At 33.9% G+C, this 23,334-nt stretch overlaps 2 protein-coding genes across 6 annotated transcripts in view; one reads left to right on the top strand and one right to left on the bottom strand.

Moving 5' to 3' along the window:
- Nucleotides 1-23,334, top strand: part of LOC6050873 — a 461,546-nt gene that overhangs the window by 183,084 nt on the left and 255,128 nt on the right. The gene's annotated exons all lie outside the window — the stretch shown is intronic.
- On the bottom strand, nt 20,502-21,820 carry LOC6054360 (opsin-1). Its single transcript, XM_001870251.2, has one exon. The coding sequence runs from the start codon at nt 21,680-21,682 to the stop codon at nt 20,558-20,560; it is 1,125 nt and encodes a 374-aa protein (XP_001870286.1). The 5' UTR covers nt 21,683-21,820; the 3' UTR covers nt 20,502-20,557.

Here is a 23,334-nt window from a genome sequence, read left to right as displayed (position 1 = left end):
AACCGAGAGTTGAAAATGTGACTATGTGTGAAAGCTAATGAACAAAATGATTTCGCGAAGTAACAAACAGTTAAAATAGTGTAAAAAAAACGTTAAATTGAAGAAAATGTTATGTGAGGAGTTCTAAGATGGAAGCAAATGTGCAGCAGTACGAGATGGAATCAAAACGGGCTCGACCAATGGCAGAAGCATCGAAAATTTCAAAACCGGCCAACGATGGACAACACTAGGAATTCAACAATGACGAAATCATCTGGATCAACTGGAGACGAAATTCAGCTGCATCGAAAACCCAAGAAGACGACCATGGAAATCTGGCAGTTTAGGGTGAGTAAACAAAAGTTATACCCAAATTTGATGTAAATAGTTAAAAACACGCTTAAAAGGGTGCACAGCAACCAAGGAAGTTGTTGTCTTCTTATGCCAAAATTGACAAACTTACGGACCCAATCCTGCACAAATCTGATTGTAAAACAGGCAAATTTTGTTGTAAATCACTTAGTAGACAGTACTTTAGTTTCGAAAATACTAAAATATCTGTAACAAAAATCTTGGTGCAAAAGCTCTTGTTGATGTGCACCGTTAAAGATGGCGAATTTGGAGATGAAGGATTTAATCCAGCTTATTCCAGAATTTGATGGGTCATTAGACTCACTGGAGCAATTTTTAATATTAATAGATTATTATGCTGATCAAATTCCTGAAGGCGAAGATCAGAGTAAATTTTTAAATATTGTTTTTATGAAACTAAAATTTAAAGCAGCAGCACGTATTAACCGAATCCGTGCAAACACTTGGGAAGAAACCAAGGCAAACTTAATTAGGGAGTTTGGTACCAAAACTAATTTTGGTAGTATAGTTGAACAAATTGAAACTCTGAAACAAGGTGTTCACGAATCATTTAAAGCATATGCAGATAGAGTTCTTGGCATAAATTACGAAATCATAAAAATTGATCAAAGTTACAATGAAAATTCATATACAACTTATTGCTTAAAAGCCACTTTATAGTTGGAATTATAAATAACGACATCAAGGAAATTGCCACGAATAACCGTCATATGAAGTTGGAAAATTTGCTAGAATTTTTAGAAAATGAACGAATTGACAGAGAGTCTTTAAGAACTCTCGAACAAAGGTTACTTGCTAGTACTGAAAATTCAAACCTTAATTTTGACAGAAAATTCAAAATTTCAGGCACAATAAAAAACAAATTTTTATCAAAGAAATAATTATCAAGCTAACAAATTTTATGAATGTTATAAAACGAATACTGCAAAGAGCACTTTAAAACGAACTTATACAAATAGTCGACGCAATAAAAATCAAATTCCAAATAATTTTAAACTGCAATTTAACGAATACATTCCACCACATGAAACATTAAAAATCAATTTCAATAATGTTTCAATATTTTATGCAAATATTGCTACCTTGGCAAAGCCAAAAAAATTTCACAAATTTATAATTGACTCCGCATCATGTAACAATTTTGTAAGATGGGATGTGGTTAGTAATATGCGTTTAACTAACATTGATTTCAACGATAGAATTTCCATTAGAGGGGTTCATGGAATAGCAGAAGATACAGTAGGATCTGTAAATATGATTTTATTAATAGGAAATTCAAAATACGAGGAAAAGTTCTACATTTTGAAGCATTTCGCTGATGATGCAATTCTTGGAGCACATTTTCTAAAGAAATACACCTTATATATAAGTCAAAGTTTCGACAACATAGTTTTACGAACGCCTGACAGAAATAATATGCAATATACTAATCATGAAATGACCAATTTATTTAGAATCAATGACATTGAAAATATAAACAAAGTAAATATGACAGGTATTGGAGCAAATAGCTATGACAATTTTAATACAAATTATAATGAAAATAATGAAAATAATTATGATTATGACAATGGCTGCAATGGCAGAATCCAACCGTACATTGAAGAGTATTATGACGATCAAATTGAAATTGATGATGATAACCAAGATTACCCAAAAGAGATGAATTTAGAAAACGATCGGGATTATGATGTGATTGAAAACATGAAGCATGAGAAACTTACAGGCAACGAAAGAATGAGAAAAATTTATGAATTGGTTAAAACAGACCACTTGAAAGGTGATATCAATCAAGAAATTAATAATATTTTGAATGATTTTAATGAAATATTTTATTTAGAGGGTGACGAGTTGACTTATACCAATTTAACCATGCACGATATAGAGACAACAACTGAAATTCCAATTAATAAAAGACAATATAGATTTCCTGAAGCTACCAAGAAACACGTAGAAGAACAAGTGGAAGAAATGCTAAAATTAGGGATAATACGCTCAAGTAAAGTCCGTGGAATGCACCAGTATTATGCATCCCAAAGAAAGACTTAGACGCCGAAGGCAACAAGCGCTACAGAATTGTAGTGGATTTTCGAGACCTAAATACCATTACTAAACCATTTGTGTACCCTATACCGCTTATTAGCGAAATTTTGGACAGTATTGAGAAGCTCGATATTTCTCAACCATTGACTTGAAATCAGGATTTTATCAAATCCCAATTAACCCAAAGGATGCTGCGAAAACTGCTTTTTCAACATTTCTAGGACATTATGAATTTTTAAGAATGCCAATGGGACTGAAAAATAGTCCATCAACATTCCAGAAGTTTACATTCACACTTATTTATGAAATACAACCAGTTAATGCGTTTGTATACTTGGATGATATTATTGTATTCGGTAGAACTATCGAAGAACACAATGAAAATTTATATAAAGTTTTGAATGCATTGCATGAACATAATTTAAAAGTTGAACCATCAAAATGTAAAATTTTACACAAAGAAGTCAGATATTTGGGTCATATTATTAGTGAAGAAGGTATTCGACCAACTAGTGAAAATATTGATACAATCAAAAACATGAAAAGGCCGCAGACGATTAAAAATGTGAGATCATTTTTGGGAACTGTTAATTTTTATGGAAAATTTATTCCAAACATTGCAGATAAACGTAAGCCACTTAATGCATTATTAAAGAAAAATGTGAAATTTATTTGGACAGAAGAATGCGAAAATGCTTTTGAAGAATTAAAAAACTATTTAATTTCAGAACCAGTTTTAGTTAGACCGAACTACAATGACAAATTTGTTTTGACAACTGATGCTAGCGATTATGCTATCGGGGCAGTTCTTACTAATGAGAAATCAAATGATCACCCCATCGCTTACGCAAGTCGTGCGCTTATCGGGGCTGAAAGAAATTATTTTACTATCGAGAAAGAACTACTAGCTATTGTTTGGGCAGTAGACCACTTCAAACATTTTATTTATAACCAAGATTTTATCGTTTACACAGATCATAGACCATTGGTAGCTCTATGGCATTTGAAGGAAACATCACCAACTTTGACAAAGCTTCGTTTGAAAATCCAAGGCATTGGATGTGAAATTCGTTACAAGCAAGGAAAGGAAAATGTGGTTGCGGATTTTCTCTCACGTTTAAATAATGATGAAGATCATGCAGATGATAAACAAGCATCAAAATTAGTAGCAATTACAACTCGTCAACAAGCAAAACAAAATAGACAAAATATTTCAGATAATCAAAACTCAACAAATACTCCAAACAGACAGAATTCATCTAGAAACAATAATAATTGGAATAATAATATGAATGGACTTGAACAAATTGACATAAATTTAGATGATGACAATGATAGCAACAATAAAACATTTACCTACAATGATTTCCAAGACACAGATATAGATTTTAACGTTTTAAATTTTTCTAAAAAGATTATACCATTTGAACAAGCCGAAGCTACATTTATGATATTAAACAGTGTTACAGTACACAAAGAGCTGAGTAAATACATTGACCTTACACATGGTATTAAGGATTACACCAAAGAAAATATATTTATATTCCCGCAAAAGAAAATTTGGGGTTTAATTTTGAATGGAACATATCGTTCAGCAGTTAAAAATGAAGAATTTTTCGATGGTTTATTTAAAAGCTTTAAAGATTATCCTGATTTTGCTAAAGATGCATCAGTTATACAAATTATTTCTCATAGAATATTTAAAACAGAGTTGGAACTAAACTTATTACGATTTTTGCAATGAAACTTTCAAAGTCATTTACACTATATGCAACAGAAAATGAACGAATTTATGTAAAGCCAGAAGACAGAGATCAAGTGCTTAAAGATTTTCACGACGCACCGTTGGGTGGTCATGTCGGAGGTAAACGAATGATTCAAAGAATGAGTCCTCTTTTACATGGGAAAATATGCGAAGAGATGTTTTGAATTATGTAAAGCAATGCGATTCTTGTCAAAAGAATAAAATATGGCCAGCAAATAAGATGCCAATGAAAATTACGACAACATCGTATGAACCCTTTGATAAAATTTATATGGATGTGGTTATGTTACCAATTTCTAATAATGGAAACAATTGTGGACTTGTGATACAAGATGATTTAACAAGATTTTTGATTGTAGCTCCCATGGAAAACCAAGAAAGTGCAACAGTTGCTAGAACTTTTGTTGAAAACTTTGTTTGTAAATTTGGTGCTCCTAAAGAAGTTGTAACCGATCGAGGTACAAACTTTGTAAGCAAATTATTGCAGCATACATGCAAAATATTACACATTAAAAAGATAGTTACAAGTGCATATCATCCTCAAGCTAATTTAGTTGAGAGATCAAATAGAGAGTTGAAAGTTTATTTACGAAATTTTATTGGCAAAGATCCACAATGTTGGGATGAATTAGTACCATATTTTATGTTTGAATACAACACTACCGAAAACTCATCAACTGGATATTCTCCCTATGAACTTTTGTATGGAAGAAAAGCTACTATACCAAGCACAATTTATAAAATCAATGATTCAGATTTAAATTATGACGACTATATTTGTTCAATGAAAGATATATTCAAGGATGCTCATGAAACTGCTAGAAACAACTTAATATTGTCAAAAGAAAAAAGAAAGGAAATTTATGACAAAAAGACAAATGATTGGGTACCAATGTGGGGAGATAGAGTTTTGGTACAAATGGTACAGACAGGAATTGGTCAAAAGTTACAAAATAAGTGGCGAGGCCCTTATGATATCGTTAAATTTAACAGCGATCAAACGACCACTATTAAAAATGGAAACAAATTTGAAGATGTACATAATAATAGACTAAGAAAATATAATGATTAACATAACACTAAATGATAGTTCAGAATATACCCGTATAAAAATACATTTAACATTTTTTTAACAATTTATATTGAAAATACCTTAAAATTAAATGCTCCAATACTAGATAAAATATTTTTAAATGACAATTACAGTACAATTAAATAAAATTAAATAATAAATTACGATGAATGAAATGAATGACTTAGTATCATTAAAAACGACTATTAACAAAATACTACAATGAACGAAAATATTTATTTTAAACACGGGATTATTTATGTATATTGAACAAAAAAATAATAATAATATAAAACTTATTGAATTGATATGATTGATGAATAAGAAAAAAACGATTGTTATCAAGAGAACTAAATGAATCAAACCAAATGTGTTACAAATACCGATTTTTTTATATAGAAAAATAAACATGAAAAAAAGAATATATGATTGATTTGATATGATAAATGAATTAATGTTGAGTTAAATAAAATATGAATGATTATTATCAAAAAAATGCGCAAACAAGAATGTTATGAATTGGGGATGAAAGATAATTTTTATATGATTGAATTGATGGGGTTTAAAAAAGAAACAGATTAAGAAAATACCAGTACTGAGTTTATACATTTTTTTTTTTGAAAAACACGTGAAGCGATAATGATCAAATATAAACATAATAATGAAGCAGTGATGAAACACGTTAAAACAATTAAGAAGCTGTTGGGTTGCAATTTTGGGAATATACTTAATTGAGCTTAAATGGGTTAACAGGGTATTAGAAAAACAATGACGCAATTTTTAACTACAAATAAAAACAAATCAAACGGACTGAACAATAACGAAATTTCAACGACAAGCAAATGAAGATGGTGTGATTATTAAATGTTTCAAAACAACATGTATGCAAGTAAGAGTGTGTGTGAGAATAATTGGACAAGGGAAGGCCACCCAGAATGAATGTTGAATGTAAACTTGTGTTTTATAATTTACTTAACAATGGATTAAGAATATATTTTCAGATTTTTATACGCTAATACGAAGGATTTACAGGAAACCATTGGAAGACGATCAAGAAGACAACAATTTCAACAAGGACGAATATGAACTACAGCTCAAGGAAAGGTAAAATTTGTGAGTATATCGTGGGGAATCGGAAAGGACGGTAAAAGTTCCGATCTAGGGATACATAAACTGATAAAGCAACGCCAAAGGGATTAAAAAGTAGACAATTGTACTCTATGGGGAGAGTTTTTTTTGTCGAATAAAGCTTCAAAACAGTTGTAATCCATGGGGGGATTCAATATGTTAAAAACATTTCAAAACATTTGCACTTTACGGGGATAGTCAAATGATTATTAAAGGGAATGGATAAATAATGCTTCAAGGGAAAATCAAGGGATAAATAATGCTTCAAGGGATTTTCAAGGGATAAAAAAAATGCTTCAAGGGAAAAACACCTTTAAACTGATAAAATTCAGAGGGATAAAAAAAAAATCATAATGATTCAGCATTTTATTGCGAATTGCTCAAATAAACAAATTGATTGAATGGATTTGACAAATTTGAAAACACAAAGTGACAGACAAGTTTCATAAAAAGTTGATATAACAGAAAGGATATTCTAACATGCGCAGTATTGCAATGACAAGATGATAGGATGTATAGATCAATTAAAAACTTTATAGAGTAATTTTTTTATTCAAGTATAAAAATAATAGTCAATTAGAACTGATTTTTTTTAGTATTGAAAATAATAGAACTGATTTCATATAAAAATATCAACAAGATTTATAAAATTGTAAGTAAATTTTAAATTCAATTTTGCACATAAATTAAATGATATTCATGCGAAGAGAACAAGTAAGAAATTTGTGTGGGAGAAACAAAACTAAAAAACTGAAGTATGGCAGAGACACAAGGATGATCGACGCGTTCGTATGCTGAGAAGTTCTACGCGTTCGTATGCAGAAGTTTGTGATGGCAAGATGGTGAGTGGCAAAGTCATGCGGGAAGTTGAATAGGTAACGGTGTTGATGTTGTTGTAAAGGTCATATCAATGAGGATCAAGTCGAATTAAAACGCAAGTTTAGTAACGAAACATTCACGTAAAACAAATTACTAAATCGAAATGTGGAATTAAGCGAAGTAAAGATGATTGAAATGCGAAACATCAATTATGGAACAAAAAATGCAAGTTGAGATCATACTGCACGTCTGAAACTATTGAAAAGGAGAAGATCATGATAAACAAATGATAACATCATTCGATGTCATTAATTTACAAAAGCAAAAGTTGCAAATAACACGAAAAGACAATTTTGGACTAACAACATGTCCTAAACATTTGATAAAAGAATTACATCAACCGATGTCAATAATTTGAGATTGTCAAAGATGCAAAGCAACTGGAAAAGTCAATTTTGGACAAAAATACTGGATATACGAACAATTCTGCAATACTCGGCAAGTAAGAAGTCAATGCACCTCAAAACTGACCATAGTCAACTCACAGCTGGGTTATGAAGCATAATTCATGATGGAAACGACAATTGCACTAATCAACGAAATTCAACACCTTAGCCTCGAAAACTGACCAATTGACTAAGTCACTGTGGAATGAATAGCCTCACGATAGAGAAGATTTTGAAGGAAGACGACAACGATAACAACCAGCCGATCAACACAGTTCTACAACAGATTTTGCTTACAGTGAGAAAAATGCAATGATTTTTTTAGGATAGATAATGAAAATTAATTTCAAATGCAAGTTTATTTAAATCAGTTTCAACGAAAATATTTTTAATATAGAAGTTCAAAACGGTAATTCAGGTAATTTAACAGGACAGAAGATCAAAAGAGTAATGAAAATAATTTTACAGTAGAAAAATCAAAAGTGCAATTATAATTATAAAACAATTTACAAGAAAGCACAAGAAGAACAAATTGTAAACCGCACGATCACTACACCCGAAAATATTCTTTCCATAGATGATCAATTCTTTCAGACGATCATCTAGCTGATAAGTGTGGGGAGATTAACCGAACCAATTTTTAAATAAATTTTTATAGCCAGCCATTTAAATATTTTTATGATTTTTGCAAAGTAATTTTCACAATTTAAATTATTAACTTTGGGAATATTCTTCCAACCTACAAATAACTTTCGATAGATGTTCTTAATGCTTTTCAAGAATACAAACATCTAGCTGGTAAGTGTGGGGGAATGCAGCGACCTCAAATTTAAATCATTAAATTTGTCCATTTTTCGAACCTCACCACAGTTCTGACCATGCGCGCTTACGCAAGCATAAATAATTTTACCCGTCGACTCGCGTTGCGCGACAAATAATTGCTTATGTACAGGTGTGGATCATGAGTCATCCTCACCTGAAAAGCCCTTTATTAATTTTCGCCAATTATTAGGCAATCACAAAAATGGTTAAGCTTTCAATTATGAATGTGCGATGTTATTCCATAGGGAAATTGCAGGTGTGGCTTAACCAAATTCATTGGCATGTTTGTTCAATGGAGAATTCGACCTTCTCATTATTGACTTACATTTTTGAGAATATTTGAGGAACATTATTTTGATATTCCAATAACATAATTTAAAGTTTCACGACAATGGTTCGAACCCATGACTTCCGATTTTGAGGTGAACTCACTACACCATACGGAAAGTCATGAAGAATTGCAGAGGTCTGCACAATTTAATTCATGAGGTTCATCGATGCTTCTCATCGGAACGGACAACTTTTAGTAGAACAAAATTTAGTAGAGTTTTCGGGGACTGACTATAAAAACCCCAAAATTCTTGAGGAGGGCAGTTAGTTCCAGAATTAGTTCCAGTCAGTTCCAGCCAGCTCCACTCCAGTGCAGTTCCAGTTCCAGAAGACGCCCCAGACCAGCCGGACCCGCCAGCAGCCACCAGTAGCAGAGGCCCCAGTCCAGCCGGACTTAGCGGTGGAGGCCGCAGTCCGCCGGGACTTAGCCGCCGTGAAGAGTCCGCCGGGACTTAGCCGCTGTGAAGAGTCCACCCGGGACTTAGGAGTTCGGGGTCTGGCATGGCTCGGCGAAGAGGTCTGGAGGACAAGTCTGGCTTCAACGTAGAGAATTGGCTCGACGAAAGTCTTAATGAAATTAGCAACAAAAAGTTGAGTGATGTGATCGTGCGCGTAGAAGGTGAAAGTGTTACCGCAAAAAAATGTAATCTTCAAAAAGTGTAATATACAGATAAGCGATGTTTACTGATCTGTTTTGACTCTACAAGTAAATATCACAAAAATCCTGAAAGCCTAAACCGCTCGGGCCGTTCAGTAGTAAAACATCATGTTTTTGTATTGTTCCATTGCAGGTAACTTGCCTTGAACATTTTAGATCAATTTTGCCAACATGAAACTTTAATTAACAAAAGTTACACTAAAAAGTATTTAAATTTTGTAAAATCCGTATATTTATACCAAATAACTTTGTATTTTTGGTTAAATGAAGTTAAAACTCTATAAATATGCCAAAAATCACTTTTAATTCATGTTTTGAAAGATTTTCATAGATTTTGAAAAGTTTAATGAAGAAAAATCAAAGTGTCTCATTGTTACCCATGAGCTGAAATGAGTGGGGAACATTGACACAGTCCTGGATACTGGGTATATTCTAAATTTTGGCCAAACCTAATGAAAGGACATTGTAGCCCCACTCAATCCCTATGGAACGTCGAAAGAAATTTGAAGAAATATTAGTTTTGGTGTAAATGGCAGCCTACGAGCGAAAAAGTAATTTTTGTCCATAATTTACTTTTACACCCCAGAATCAAACATTTATGAATTACTTTTCAAGGGAGCGTCCATAACCAAAGCCACTATAATGGCAGGCGTGTATCCAGTAGACACACCTTTCCCCCAAATATGAGCCTGATTGGTTGAAACTACGACTTGTGAGAGCCATTTTATCATTGTTCCCCGTGTCTCATTGATGACTACTCTACCCTATTACCCAAAAAGTAAATTTCAAAAAAATACAAATTCTTGGGATAATTGCTCATAAATGCAGACAGGTCTGGGAGGAAAATTAGCAAGTTCAATTTTCGAGTGATTTAAATTTTCTCATGAATAATTTTGTGTGTCAAATGTTATAATGACTGAACTGCTAAATAAAATCAAAATCAAATCTTCAACTTAAACTTAAGTCAAAAAGAAGGTTAATCTGCTGTCAACCTGGCACCAGGAGAACAACGTCGAAGCAGAAATAGAACACAGCTGTAAGCTCTTTGCGAGACCAATATTGGGCCCATCATCATCGAAATCACATCACTCTAACGAGCAGACAGAGGCTGTGAACCGGAGAACAGAAGTATCATAATCATCATCAGCAACTTTCGCAACCAAGGAGGGGGGCTCATTGCTTTGTCGGTTGGCTTCTTTTTTGTAGAAATACACGGAAAGACATTTGAAACAATAGTTCAAAGAATGATTTGGAAAAAACATGTTATTTTGATTGAATATAGAACATTTTCAAATGTCTTTGTTGTCGTTTTAAAATTTATTTTATGCACCAATTTCTTGTTCTTATTTTTACGATTTCTCCTTAAAAACACTTAATAAAAATTAGATTTTCAAATATTATCAATCTAACGGTTAAAATCAGGTCCCTTCACCCTTTTTGCTCCCTTCTCCCCCTTCAAAGCCAAAAAGACATCGCACAAGACACAGGCCTTTTTGGCCTCTCCTTGCGGGAGTCCGTTACGTTCTGCTCACACGCACCCCGCCACCACGTGGCGGTAAATCAATAAAATATTGATTGCAAAGTTATGGCGAGCCCAAAAATGGATTCTAACTAACTTTTGCCAGTGTGCCAGTGCGTGTGTGTGCAAGCGAGTCCGCGCTATGAATGGAAATGGTGCTCAATGGTTTCCCTTGCCGATTTCTTTTCGCCACTTCGAATTGCTTTTGCGTGTTTATTCTTTTTTTTTTCAAAAGAACGTTTCGAAAAGTGGGGTGACTTTGACCCGACCCGGCAAACTCTCGACCAAAAGAAAAAGTGTCTCAACTTGGCACTCTTTTGAAGCGGTGAAAACCATCCTGCGTTTCCTGCGAATAAAACTCAATCAACAGTGTCGGTGGTGGGGTGGGCGAAATTGTGCCTCGTTTTGAAGTTTCACAATTGGATTTCTATTTATCGGTGCCGATTGGAGGTGGGAGAATGGGTCAGATGGGTGGAGAGGAGTTATCTTTATCTACACGTATGAGTTGAGGAATGGGTAAAGTTCTGAGAAAAGGATTCGTTGCTGGTGCTGACAGGGCACTCAAAGTTGCGGACCAACTTAAGTGATTCGATGTGTGAAGGAATTGATACAAGATTTTTCTAACTCTAGATGAAGCTGTCAAGGGTAGCATTCTCAGAATGATAAGTAATCATAACTTCATAACAATACCTTTGATTGTTTTTTTTTATCAATAACCGTGATATTTTTAAAAACAATTTGAAACCTGACATACCTTAATGGTAATCAATTAAATCACACCTGTTGCTTTTTTAAGTGCTAAAATTTTCTAAAACGTTATGTACGCAAACTTGTTTTTTAGACATTTTGATATAAACGTTTTAATTAATTCAATAATTTTCGTTGGTGTTAACAACCATATTCCATCTTTTTGTTTGTTACAGACTTTCGAAATAAGTAAAAAAATCACTTTTCATACAGAAAACTTAATAAAAAAAACTTAACTGTGATAAATTTAACATAAAAAATCAATTCGCAATTTGATTTTTACAAGTGACGTTGTCTATGTACGGATTTTTGAATCTACTCGCTGATTTTTAAAAAGCAAAATTGCTGATGAGACATTTTTTTGAACTGTCAGTTTCATTTTTAAAGGACAATTTGAGTAGCTCTCCGGTTAGGCTCGGTTCTAATAGTTCTAATCATATTTTCTATTGAAAACACTCAGAACGATTTTACTCTTAAAAGCAAACTTGACACTTCGTAAACTTTTAAACGTTCAACAATTGAAAAAATATAGTTATTTGATTCTGCAAATAACGGCTTATTTTAAGATTGTTATTAAAACGTATTTTAATCTGGCTGAAACTTTTTTGGTTCCTTCGGAATGCCTAAAGAAGCCATTTTGCATCATTCTTTGTACAATTTTCCATACAAATTTGCAGCTGTCCATACAAAAATGATATGTTTTTTTTAAATTCAATAATCTGTACCTTTTGAAGAATTTTTTTTTTTTCGATTTGGTGTCTTCGGCAAAGTTGTAGGTATGGATAAGGACTACACTGAAAAAAATTATGCACGGTAAAAATTTGGTGATTTATAAATTTACTTTTTGTCACTAAAACTTGATTTGTTTTTTTTTAATATTTTTTTATATGTTTATGGGAACATAAATGGTAACTTTTCAAAAATTACCAGAACGAGTATAAATTCTTTGTCCGAGTTATTAATTCATGAATCAATGCAAATTTAATGTAAAATCGAAATATTGGTCTTAACGATTTTTCAACTTCATTTTTCGATGTGAAATAGAATTTGAAATCATAAAGTACATTAGTAAAATTTTGATTAAGTGCATCGTTTTCAAGTTATAGCCATTTTCAGGTAACTTTTTTTTTGAAAATAGTCGCAGTTATTAATTTTTTTTTACATTTTGCCCTTGTTTGCCCACTTTTTAAAAAAATATTTTTGAAAACCTGAAAAAGTTCTCTATATTTTGCTTTTTTTGAAAAAATCAGTTCGAAATTGTTTGCACATTCTGAAAATTTCTGAAAATTTGGCATTTAATGTCCCCTAAAACATATCAGAAAATAGAAAAAAAATAAATATTTTTTTTTTCAAAACAAGTGACGAAAAGTTAAATAAAAAACACATTTTTTTAACCATGTAGCCCTTATCCATATCAACAACTTCGCCAAAGAACCAAATTGATCTAAAATTTTTTCCAAAAGATACAGATTTTTGAATTTTCATTTATTATTTTTGTGTGGACAGCTGCCAAATTTGTGTGGAAAATTATATGGACAAACAAAAAAAAAAATACAAATTGAGAATTGCCCAGCAGAAACTGCCTTGGTGAAGTCGCTGGTTGGCGGTTGGACTCGCAATCCAAAGATTGCCAGTTCGAATCCTGGGTTGGAAGGAAACTAGGTATAACGAGAGGTTTGAGTGATCTCCCCATTCAAGCCAGACGCATAAATTCGTGTAGAAATCTTGCAATTGAGTTCACTAGGACTTGTGCACAGAAAAAAATAATGTAAATTTGGAAGCTTTAATTTTGGAAGGTTGAATATTACCTCTTTTATGATATAATTTTACCTCAATTTAGACTGAAAAAATGACATTACAACAGAAAAGTGGTAAAATTACACATTTCCAGATGTAAAATTACACCTTTTTTCTGACATAAAAGATGTACCCCTTCCCAGATGTAATATTACCATGATTTTTTTTTCTGTGTGGGTTTACATACTCAGTCAGTCACTCTACAGTTATTTATTTCAGTTTGATTTAAAAAAAAAACAACTAATCTGCAAATTGCGCGCAAAACTTTCGCTTAAATTTAGCGCACCCCAGTTTTGTGTTTAACTTTCGCAATCTAGTTCAAATCGAGCGAAACTTTTCCGCAAAACTGCAACTATCCACGTGTGGAAATGCTCGAGTTTCCTCACCGCTGTTTTCCCGCGAACTGCTACACGTGCAATGTATGTTTCATTTGCATACCACCACGTGTACACATTCACACACCCACAGAAGTTGAAGTTGAACACAATGTGTAGCACCGAGCATTGGTGTGCACAGTTCCGGAAAAGTTTAAATCTCACGTGTTTCAACCGCCACTTTTGTGACGACGACGACGACGACTGTGTTTTGTGCAAAAGGCAAAGCTTTTCCGCTTATGCACACACCCTCACATGACGGGGTTTTTCCTGCGGTTGGGAAAATAAGCTGTTGGCTGCCGAGCAACTTTTTCTTCTCTCTGTGCAAACGCAGCAGCAGCAGGGTGTCGACTCGGGGGCTGGCAAAAATCTGGTAACCGCAAACCGGATAAGCAGTTGTTCAATTTTCCCTCATCTGTTATTCAATTTACCAACCAACCTCGTCCTGCTGCTGCTCTTGAGGAAGTTTTTCCCCCACTGAAGAAGCACACTTGTTCAAACATACAAACATTCACATTCGTACAAACGCCGCGCTGAGAGGGCCCTTGAATGTTTGTGCAAAATGTAACGCAAATGGGGAGCAAACTTTCAAGTGTGTGCGCCAAATGGATTCGTTACTAGCACTGTTGTTGGAGCTGCATGAGTGTGTGTGTGTTTCGAGCTTGGTGCTTTCCATAAATCTCGGCGGGTCCCAAATGGCGGTTTTACCACCACCATCACCACAGTTGAAATGCTGTCACTGCCGGGAGTTTGTGTCAGACCGGATATGACAAAGCAGCTAATCTCGGCTTTGGGGCTTCGTGCATGGTGCCGCCGTGGGATCAACGGGGGTGTGACACATCCGTTGGCTTGCCAGGATATTGTGCGATGAAAAAAGTTGTTCTTTTTGCCGTTGTTGTCTTTTTTTTTTTTTCCTTCTGAAATAAGTGAATCTCACTTCTTACTTCTTACTTCTTACTTCTTACTTCTTACTTCTTACTTCTTACTTCTTACTTCTTACTTCTTACTTCTTACTTCTTACTTCTTACTTCTTACTTCTTACTTCTTACTTCTTACTTCTTACTTCTTACTTCTTACTTCTTACTTCTTACTTCTTACTTCTTACTTCTTACTTACTTACTTACTTCTTACTTCTTACTTCTTACTTCTTACTTCTTACTTCTTACTTCTTACTTCTTACTTCTTACTTCTTACTTCTTCTTACTTCTTACTTCTTACTTCTTACTTCTTACTTCTTACTTCTTACTTCTTACTTCTTACTTCTTACTTCTTACTTCTTACTTCTTACTTCTTACTTCTTACTTCTTACTTCTTACTTCTTACTTCTTACTTCTTACTTCTTACTTCTTACTTCTTACTTCTTACTTCTTACTTCTTACTTCTTACTTCTTACTTCTTACTTCTTACTTCTTACTTCTTACTTCTTACTTCTTACTTCTTACTTCTTACTTCTTACTTCTTACTTTTTACTTTTTACTTCTTACTTCTTACTTCTTACTTCTTACATTTTAGCAAATGAATTCACTGGCTTAACCGATTTGGACCGTTTTGGTCTCATTCGATTCGTCTTGGGGTCCCATAAGTCCCTATTGAAAATTATGAAGTTTAGTAAAATACTTCAAAAGTTATGCTAAAAAAACGATTTTGACTAAAGTCCGGAAGATTGTAAAAAGGGTGGTTTTGTATTTAAAAGACCTTTCCAACGCGACCAATACATTGAAGATCTGACAACCCTATCAAAAGTTATTAGCAATTAAGTGTTATTTATGCACTTTTTGGAAGCCGGATCTCAGATATCACGATGAAAACGTTGTCCGGATCTATCATGCAACCCGTCGTTGAACAGGTAATCAAAAGACCTTTCCAACGCGTCCTAAACATTGAAGATCTGACAACCATATCAAAAGTTATAAGCACTTAAGAGTTATTTATACACTTTTTGGAGGCTAGTTCTCAGATATTTAGATGAAAACGTATTTCAAATATATCATGCGACCTATCTTTGGATAGGTAATTTAAAGACCTTCCGCAAGCGTGTCTATTTTGGATAGCATTACCCTTTGAATGAGAGCAAGGCACCAACCACCTAAGGGTGGATTAAGTAACGTTTTTTCATACATTTCGGACGCAACCACTTTTTCAAATACTCAAAATTTTCACAAAACTACTTATTTTTGAAACAAAATTCTCAAAATTTCAGTTTTAATATATAAGTATCAAATGATCGGGATTTTTCCATACAATTTCAAAAATAATAATACATTTTTTTAAACACTAAATTTTTTTCATAAAACAAAATGTGTTATGGTATTTTTTTATTTTCTTACATTGAACATCAATTTCAAATTCTACAATCCTACTTTGATAAAATTTGAATGATTGATTGCCAATAAAAAAGGCATTTTCAAAATTTCATCAGCGCCATTTTTGATTTAAAAATCAGAATAAATATAGACAATCAAAAATAAGACAGCGAAACCTGGACTGTATGAGTATCAAATGATCGGGATTTGTTTATACATTTCGAAAGATATAACACATTTTTTTAAAAAACTAAAAAAATCTCAAACCTACGCGTTTAAAAAAAAAACTCAAAATTGCAGTTTTTTACTATTAAATTTTGAGTATTTTCAAATAAAAAATGTTTTTACTCTCGAAATTTATGGAAAAATCTCGATCATTTGAAAGCCATATTCTGAAATACTGAAAATTTGAGAGTGTTTAAAAAACGATGTTTTAGAACAATTTTAAGGTTAAACAATGTTTTATTATTTTCTAAATGTATAAAAAATCCCGATCATTTGATACCTGAGCAACTCTCTACGAAATCAACCGATTTCGACCATTTTTAGTATTTTTTCATTTAACTTTAACTTTGTGGGGGCCTATGACCAAATAAGCTATTTTGCATCATTGGTTCACCCATACAAGTCTCCATACAATTTTGGCTGCTGTCCATACAAAAATGGTATGTAAATATTCAAATAGCTGTAACTTTTGAGTGAATTTTCTGATCAATTTGGTGTCTTCGGCAAAGTTGTAGGTATTGTTGAGGACTTTTGAGAAAAAATAAGTAGACGGAAAAAAATTGTGATTTTTGGAAAATGTAATTAATACATGAAACATTCGTGAAATTTTCCGATCTTTTCGACAAAAATATTTTGAAATTTTGTAAATCAAGATCAACATTTTAAAAGGGCCAAAATTTCAAAATATTTTTTTCGAAAAGATCGAAAAGTTTCACGAATGTTTCATGTATTAAAATTGAAAATCGGACCATTATTTGCTGAGATATGGTCATTAGAAAATGGTGGGTTGTTATGGTGAGTTTAGGAAAACTTCAATTTTCGTGTTTCTTTTTCTTAAAGCGGCTCTATCTCAGACTGAACTTTTCAAAAAAAATATTTTTAGAAACGGTCACTCATGGTCACTATTTTTAAAAATTGAAAAACTGCAAATATTTCGCTAAAATCAAACTTTCGGTGGCTATATCTTGAAAAAGGAGCCCTTTATCAAAAAATCTGTAAAGTACTTTTCGATTGCAAATTCAATTCTGCATTAAAAAAATAATATCAAACTTGTTTTTGCACGAAACTTCGATTTTTTCCAAAAATCACCGTTTTTTTTTCAAAAAATCATAACTCGGCGGCAGATTGTTTGACCATGTTTCTTTATGGCTCAAAAGTTGCGGATTTTTGTCCACTTATTTTTTTCCGTGTACCTATTTTTTTCTCAAAAGTCCTCAACTTTGCCGAAGACACCAAATTGATCAGAAAATTCACTCAAAAGGTACAGTTGTTTGAATATTTACATACCATTTTTGTATGGACAGCAGCCAAAATTGTATGGAGACTTGTATGGATGAACCAATCACACAAAATATTTTATTTGGTCATAGGGATGGCCCCCACAAAGTTTGAGCCAAATCAACATCAAAACCTGGACAAAAAAATATTGAAAATCATTTTAAAGGCAAAATCGAAATTGCAATCGAAATTTTTTTTCCAGTATTTTGAAAAGCAAATTTCTTAAATTTTCACGAAACGACGTATTTTCGAAAAAGTACTCCATACTTTAGTTTTTACAATTTGGGTATCAAATGGTCGGGGTTTTTTTCATACATTTCGGACGCAACAACTTTTATTCAAATACTCAAAATGTTCACAAAACTACGTATTTTTGAAACAAAATTCCCAAAATTTCAGTATTATAATATAAGTATCAATTGATCGGGATTTTTCCATACATTTCAAAAATAATAATTTATTTTTTTAATTACTTATTTTTTTTTTCATAAATTAAAATGTATTATGTGTAAATGTAAATGTATTTTTTTTATTTTCTTACATTGAACATCAATTTCAAATTCTGCCATCCTACTTTGATCAAAATTGAATGATTGATTGCCAATAAAAAAGGCATTTTTCAATGTTTCATCACCGCCATTTAGGATTAAAAAATCTGAATTAATTTAGAGTAGTTAAGTAGTCATACTTAATCTCAACAATCAAAAATAAGACAGCGGAAGAAAAATTTTCGTAGTTCGATTATCCGAAGTGAAATTTAGCCAAGGCCTTCGGATAATCGAGTCTGGACTGTATGGGTATCAAATGATCGGGATTATTTCATGCATTTCGAAAGATATAACACATTTTTTTTAAATACTCAAGATTTTCTCAAAACTACGCGTTTTCAAAAAAATACTGAAAATTGCAGTTTTTTACAATTAAATTTTGAGTATTTTCAAATAAAAAATGTTTTTAATCTCGAAATTAATAAAAATTCTCGATCCTTTGATACCATTTGATGCATTGCCAATAAAAAAGGCATTTTTCAATATTTCATCACCGCCATTTTGGATTTGAAAATCTGAATTAATTTAGACAATCAAAAATAAGACAGCGAAAACTGGACTGTATGGGTATTAAATGATCGGGATTTTTTCAAGCATTTCGAAAGATATTACAAACTTTTTTTTTGAAATACTCAAGATTTTCCTGATTTAATGAAAATTGCAGTTTTTTACAATTGAATTTTAATTATTTTCAAATAAAAAATGTTTTTACTCTCGAAATTCATGAAAAAATCTCGATCATTTGATACCCAAATTCTTAAATACTGAAATTTTGAGAGGGTTAAAAAAAACGATGTCTTAGGACAATTTTGAGTTTAAAAATGTGTTATTACTCTCAAAATGTATAAAAATCCCGATCATTTGATACCTATAATAAACAAACTAAAATTTTGAGTATTTTTTTCAAAAATACATAGTTTTGTGAAATTTTTGAGTGATTTCAAAAAAAGTTATTTCGTACGAAATGTATGACAAAATCCCGATCATTTGATACCCATATTGTATAAAACTGAAATTTTGAGTTTTTTCGTAGATACGTAGTTTTGTAAAAAATTTGATTATTTTCAAAAAAATGTTCGTACGAAATGTATGACAAAATCCCGATCATTTGATACCCATATTGTATAAAACTGAAATTTTGAGTTTTTTCGTAGATACGTAGTTTTGTAAAAAATTTGATTATTTTCAAAAAAATGTGTTATTACTTTTGAAATGTATGTAAAAATCCCTATCATTTGATACCCATTTTGTAAAAACAGAAATTTCGAGTTTTTTTTCGAAAACACGTAGTTTTTTGAAAATTTTGAGTATTTGAAATGTTATTATTTTCGAAATGTATGAAAATTGCGATCATTTTATACCCATATTGTAAAAACTGAAATTTTGAGTTGTTTTTTCGTAAATACGTTGTTTTGTGAAAATTTTGAGTATTTTCAAAAAACAATGTTATTACTTCCGAAATTTATGAAAATTCCGATCATTTTATACCCATATTGTAAAAACTGAAATTTTGAGTTGTTTTTTCGAAAATACGTAGTTTTGTGAAAATTTTGAGTATTTTCAAAAAAACATTGTTATTACTTCCGAAATGTATGAAAAAAACCTCCCAATCACTAGTTACCCATATTGCAAACACAATGATCTAGAAATTCTCCTTCGAGAAAAAATAGCATTTTGAAAATACGTGTTTTTGTGAAAAATTTCATTTAATTATAATTGCAATGGATAACAGATATTTTCAAAGTTTTTGTCCCACTGCGGAAAATAAAAAAAAAGTATAAAAATGTAAATAACAAGCCATAGTCTCAACATTTTAATGCAAAAAGTGCTTTAAAATGCATTTTGCACTAGTTCAGTTGTTTTGCAATCATTAGTTTAAAAAAAAGTGAGATTTGACGAAAACAAAAAAAAAATAGCAAAAAAAACTTATTGCGATACTAAACATCGAAAACTTTCCAAAATTCAAAAGATGTTTCAACCAACCCAAACATGCTAAAAATGATTTTAAACGCAGGGGAATGCAAACCAAGGCATGTCTGTAGCTTGTTCATGTTTTACATCTTCATTCAAACTGTGGCTTCAAAATTTAGTTTTTAAAGAACTTAATTTTGCTCGTTTACAGTTTTGTTGAGATTTATATCTTTTGCATCGAAATTCAGAAAATTTTAAATGCTTTTGACTACTCAAGAACTGATTAAATGTGAATATTTCAAAAGGACACTTTTCTTTCCAAACAACTTGATATGATTTTGAAAGTTGCTCAACATTTTATTTAAAAATAAATCTCAAACACCATTAACATTGCTAATTCACACTACCAACAAAGGACGATTTAAGCCTCGATCTTCTCCGCCTTCTCGGTGATGACGGTTTCGCCGGAGGCCACCGACTGCGAGTCGTCGGCGGAGTCCGTGCAGGACAGCGCCGGGAACTTCTTGTACAGGGCGGCGCGGTACTTGGGATGGCTGATTCCGTACACGATCGGGTTGTAGACGGCGTTGGCCTTGGCGAACAGCGAGCCCCAGATGGTGGCCAGCGGGGTGATCGGGGCGGCCTTGAAGATTCCGGTGTAGTTGATGATTAGGTATGGAGTCCAGGCCATGAACCAGAGGGAGATGGTGACCAGGGCGACCTTGGCCAGCTTCATTTCCGTGCTGGTGTTCTGGGCTTCCGACGATCGGAGCGAGGCTACGTTCATCTTCTTGGCCTGTTCGCGCATGTTCTTCTCGTGGGCGGCGACGGCCTTGATGATGAAGATGTACGAGTAGATGATCAGGAAGAGCGGGGCGAAGTACACGAACACGGAGTACATCAGGATGTACGAGCGGCTCGAGAAGGTGTCGGTGAGGTAGTCGGTTCCACAGGCGCTCATGTTGCCTTCGGGGACGTACCGGTTCCAGCCGAAGAACGGAGCCAGCGTCCAGGCAAACGAGGTGGCCCAGATGGCGAAGATGCGGATCGTGGCACCCTTGTTGGTGAGTGGCTCAGCCGAGATACCGTTGACGATAACGTTGTAGCGATCGAAAGCAATCATAGTCATGGTCCAGATCGAGATACAGCCGAACAGTGATCCACACATAGCGTAGACCTCGCAAGCGAACGGGCCAAAGACCCAGGTCTCGTAGTAGCAGTTCATCACCATCGGCGGTCCCATAGTAAACATCATCAGGAAGTCCGAGAAGGCCAGATTGACCACTAACAGGTTGGATGGGGTTTTGAGCGTCTTGGTGCTGGTGAAGATGTTGATAACCATTCCGTTACCGATCAGCGAGATCAGGCACAGGAAGAAGATGGCCCATCCGAGCATCGCGTGCCACAGCGGGTTCATCGGCGGAAACTGGTACCAGTGGGCGTCCACCATGTGCAGCATATCCGCTGGCACCTTGTCCACCACGGTCAGGTTCATCGCCGCGCCCACTCCAGCCTTGACTGCGGTCCATGCTGCGTAAGATGCCATTGTTCTGGAACTGTCCGTTGAACTTCACTTCACACAATTCACCAACAAACTAACTTGGATGGACTTGTTAGAGCTCAAGCTGAAGAAATTTCGCTACCAGGGCGAACTACTTCAGACTTGTAGAACCAAGAAACGACTCGATTCTTGCCAAAAAGTGACACCCTTTTATACCCGCGACCCAACCGTACCGTCCAACAGTTTTGGGTAATCTAATTAGCTCTATCGACTGGAAGCGTGCATTCATAATTTCATAAACTAATCCGTCTGTTTCGTTCGGCAGGTGTGCTTCCAGGAAATTCCTCACACGTTAACGAGCTTGCCAACACGGCGTGACCTTGTTCGTCCACCACAGTCCAAATTAACTTACCGGATATTCCAAGGACAATGAATCTCATGAACGCAAGTTAAATCCCACTTATGAACAACCAGTTCGACTGTTTTCAATCAACCTGATACCTACTTATAGCCTCGATTTCATAAACCGCTTAAACCTCAGCCCGCGCTCCAGGAAACCAGCGGAAAATCCGGCCAGATATTATCGCCTCCAGCACCCCCCGACTCTGTCAGAAGAGAAAAGCAACCGGATCGGATGAATTAATTTGCATTCGTTAATCAGACCACCGCGGTACAAACAGACTCATGATTATCGGTCCGCTGAATGGTGCTTCGGGGCGGTTTCCAATCCGACAGGCCCATGTCAAGAACAATTTAACGCCAACACGGCGGGCACGGTATGGGTTGCGGTGGTTCCGGTCACGACGACGCGTGTGGCCACCACCGCAGGAAGGGTCCGCCCAGATCGTGTAACTCCTACGTGTGTTCGGCCAGTATCGGTTCACCGATTATCATCATCATCATTATTTTCGGAGAGCGGAGTACTTGAACATGGGCTTTGGTGGGATAGGGAAGCCATTGTTGTGCCGTATCAACTTGCAGCAGTATCAACGAGAGCATCGACTGGGGTACCCAGTTAACTATTTTTCCTACGTGAATAATAGCCATGCCATGCCATGAAACAACTATGAGCTAGCATAAGGATAGCCCTGAGTATGATTTGTTTTAGTCAGACACAGTAAACTCCCGTTCTTGCTGATTTTTAAGAAATAGGTTATTGTCTTTATTTACAAGCCTTTCAGCCACAAACACTGGTTTGACTTTTTCAAAAATAATTCAATGAAATTTGAAAATACATTGATTAATTTTATAACCCAAGAAACCGCACCAATTTGGGGAGTGACATGTTTATATAGACATCATTTACAAGTTCTAATAAAAAAAAAAAACAAAAAAATCTAGAAAAAGTTAATAATGAATACTAATTTAATTAAAATGTTGAAAATAAATGAGTTATTTTCAAAAACCGCTCTCAGTCAGAAAGTGGTTCCGCATTTTGACAGTATGCCAATTTTCTATCCAAAATTGAATTTAAAATCATGATTTTTAAAAACTGCAATAAAAACTAACTTAATCCACCTATGTGGTTGATGCCTTCCTCACTTTTTACCAAAAATGGGTATATGAGTGGTTTCATCATTTTTTTAGATCCAGAAAAAAAGAACACAATGTATAACTTATGTGGTCATAACTCGAGACAGGGTTGCCAGATCTTCAATGTTTTGGACTTTTTGGAAAGGCCTTTCAATTACCTAACC

This window comes from Culex quinquefasciatus, chromosome 3 (genome assembly GCF_015732765.1).
Source record: "Culex quinquefasciatus strain JHB chromosome 3, VPISU_Cqui_1.0_pri_paternal, whole genome shotgun sequence".
NCBI classification, from domain to species: domain Eukaryota; kingdom Metazoa; phylum Arthropoda; class Insecta; order Diptera; family Culicidae; genus Culex; species Culex quinquefasciatus.
Note: the sequence above shows the minus strand (reverse complement) of the source record. Positions and strands in the feature narration are given on the sequence as shown.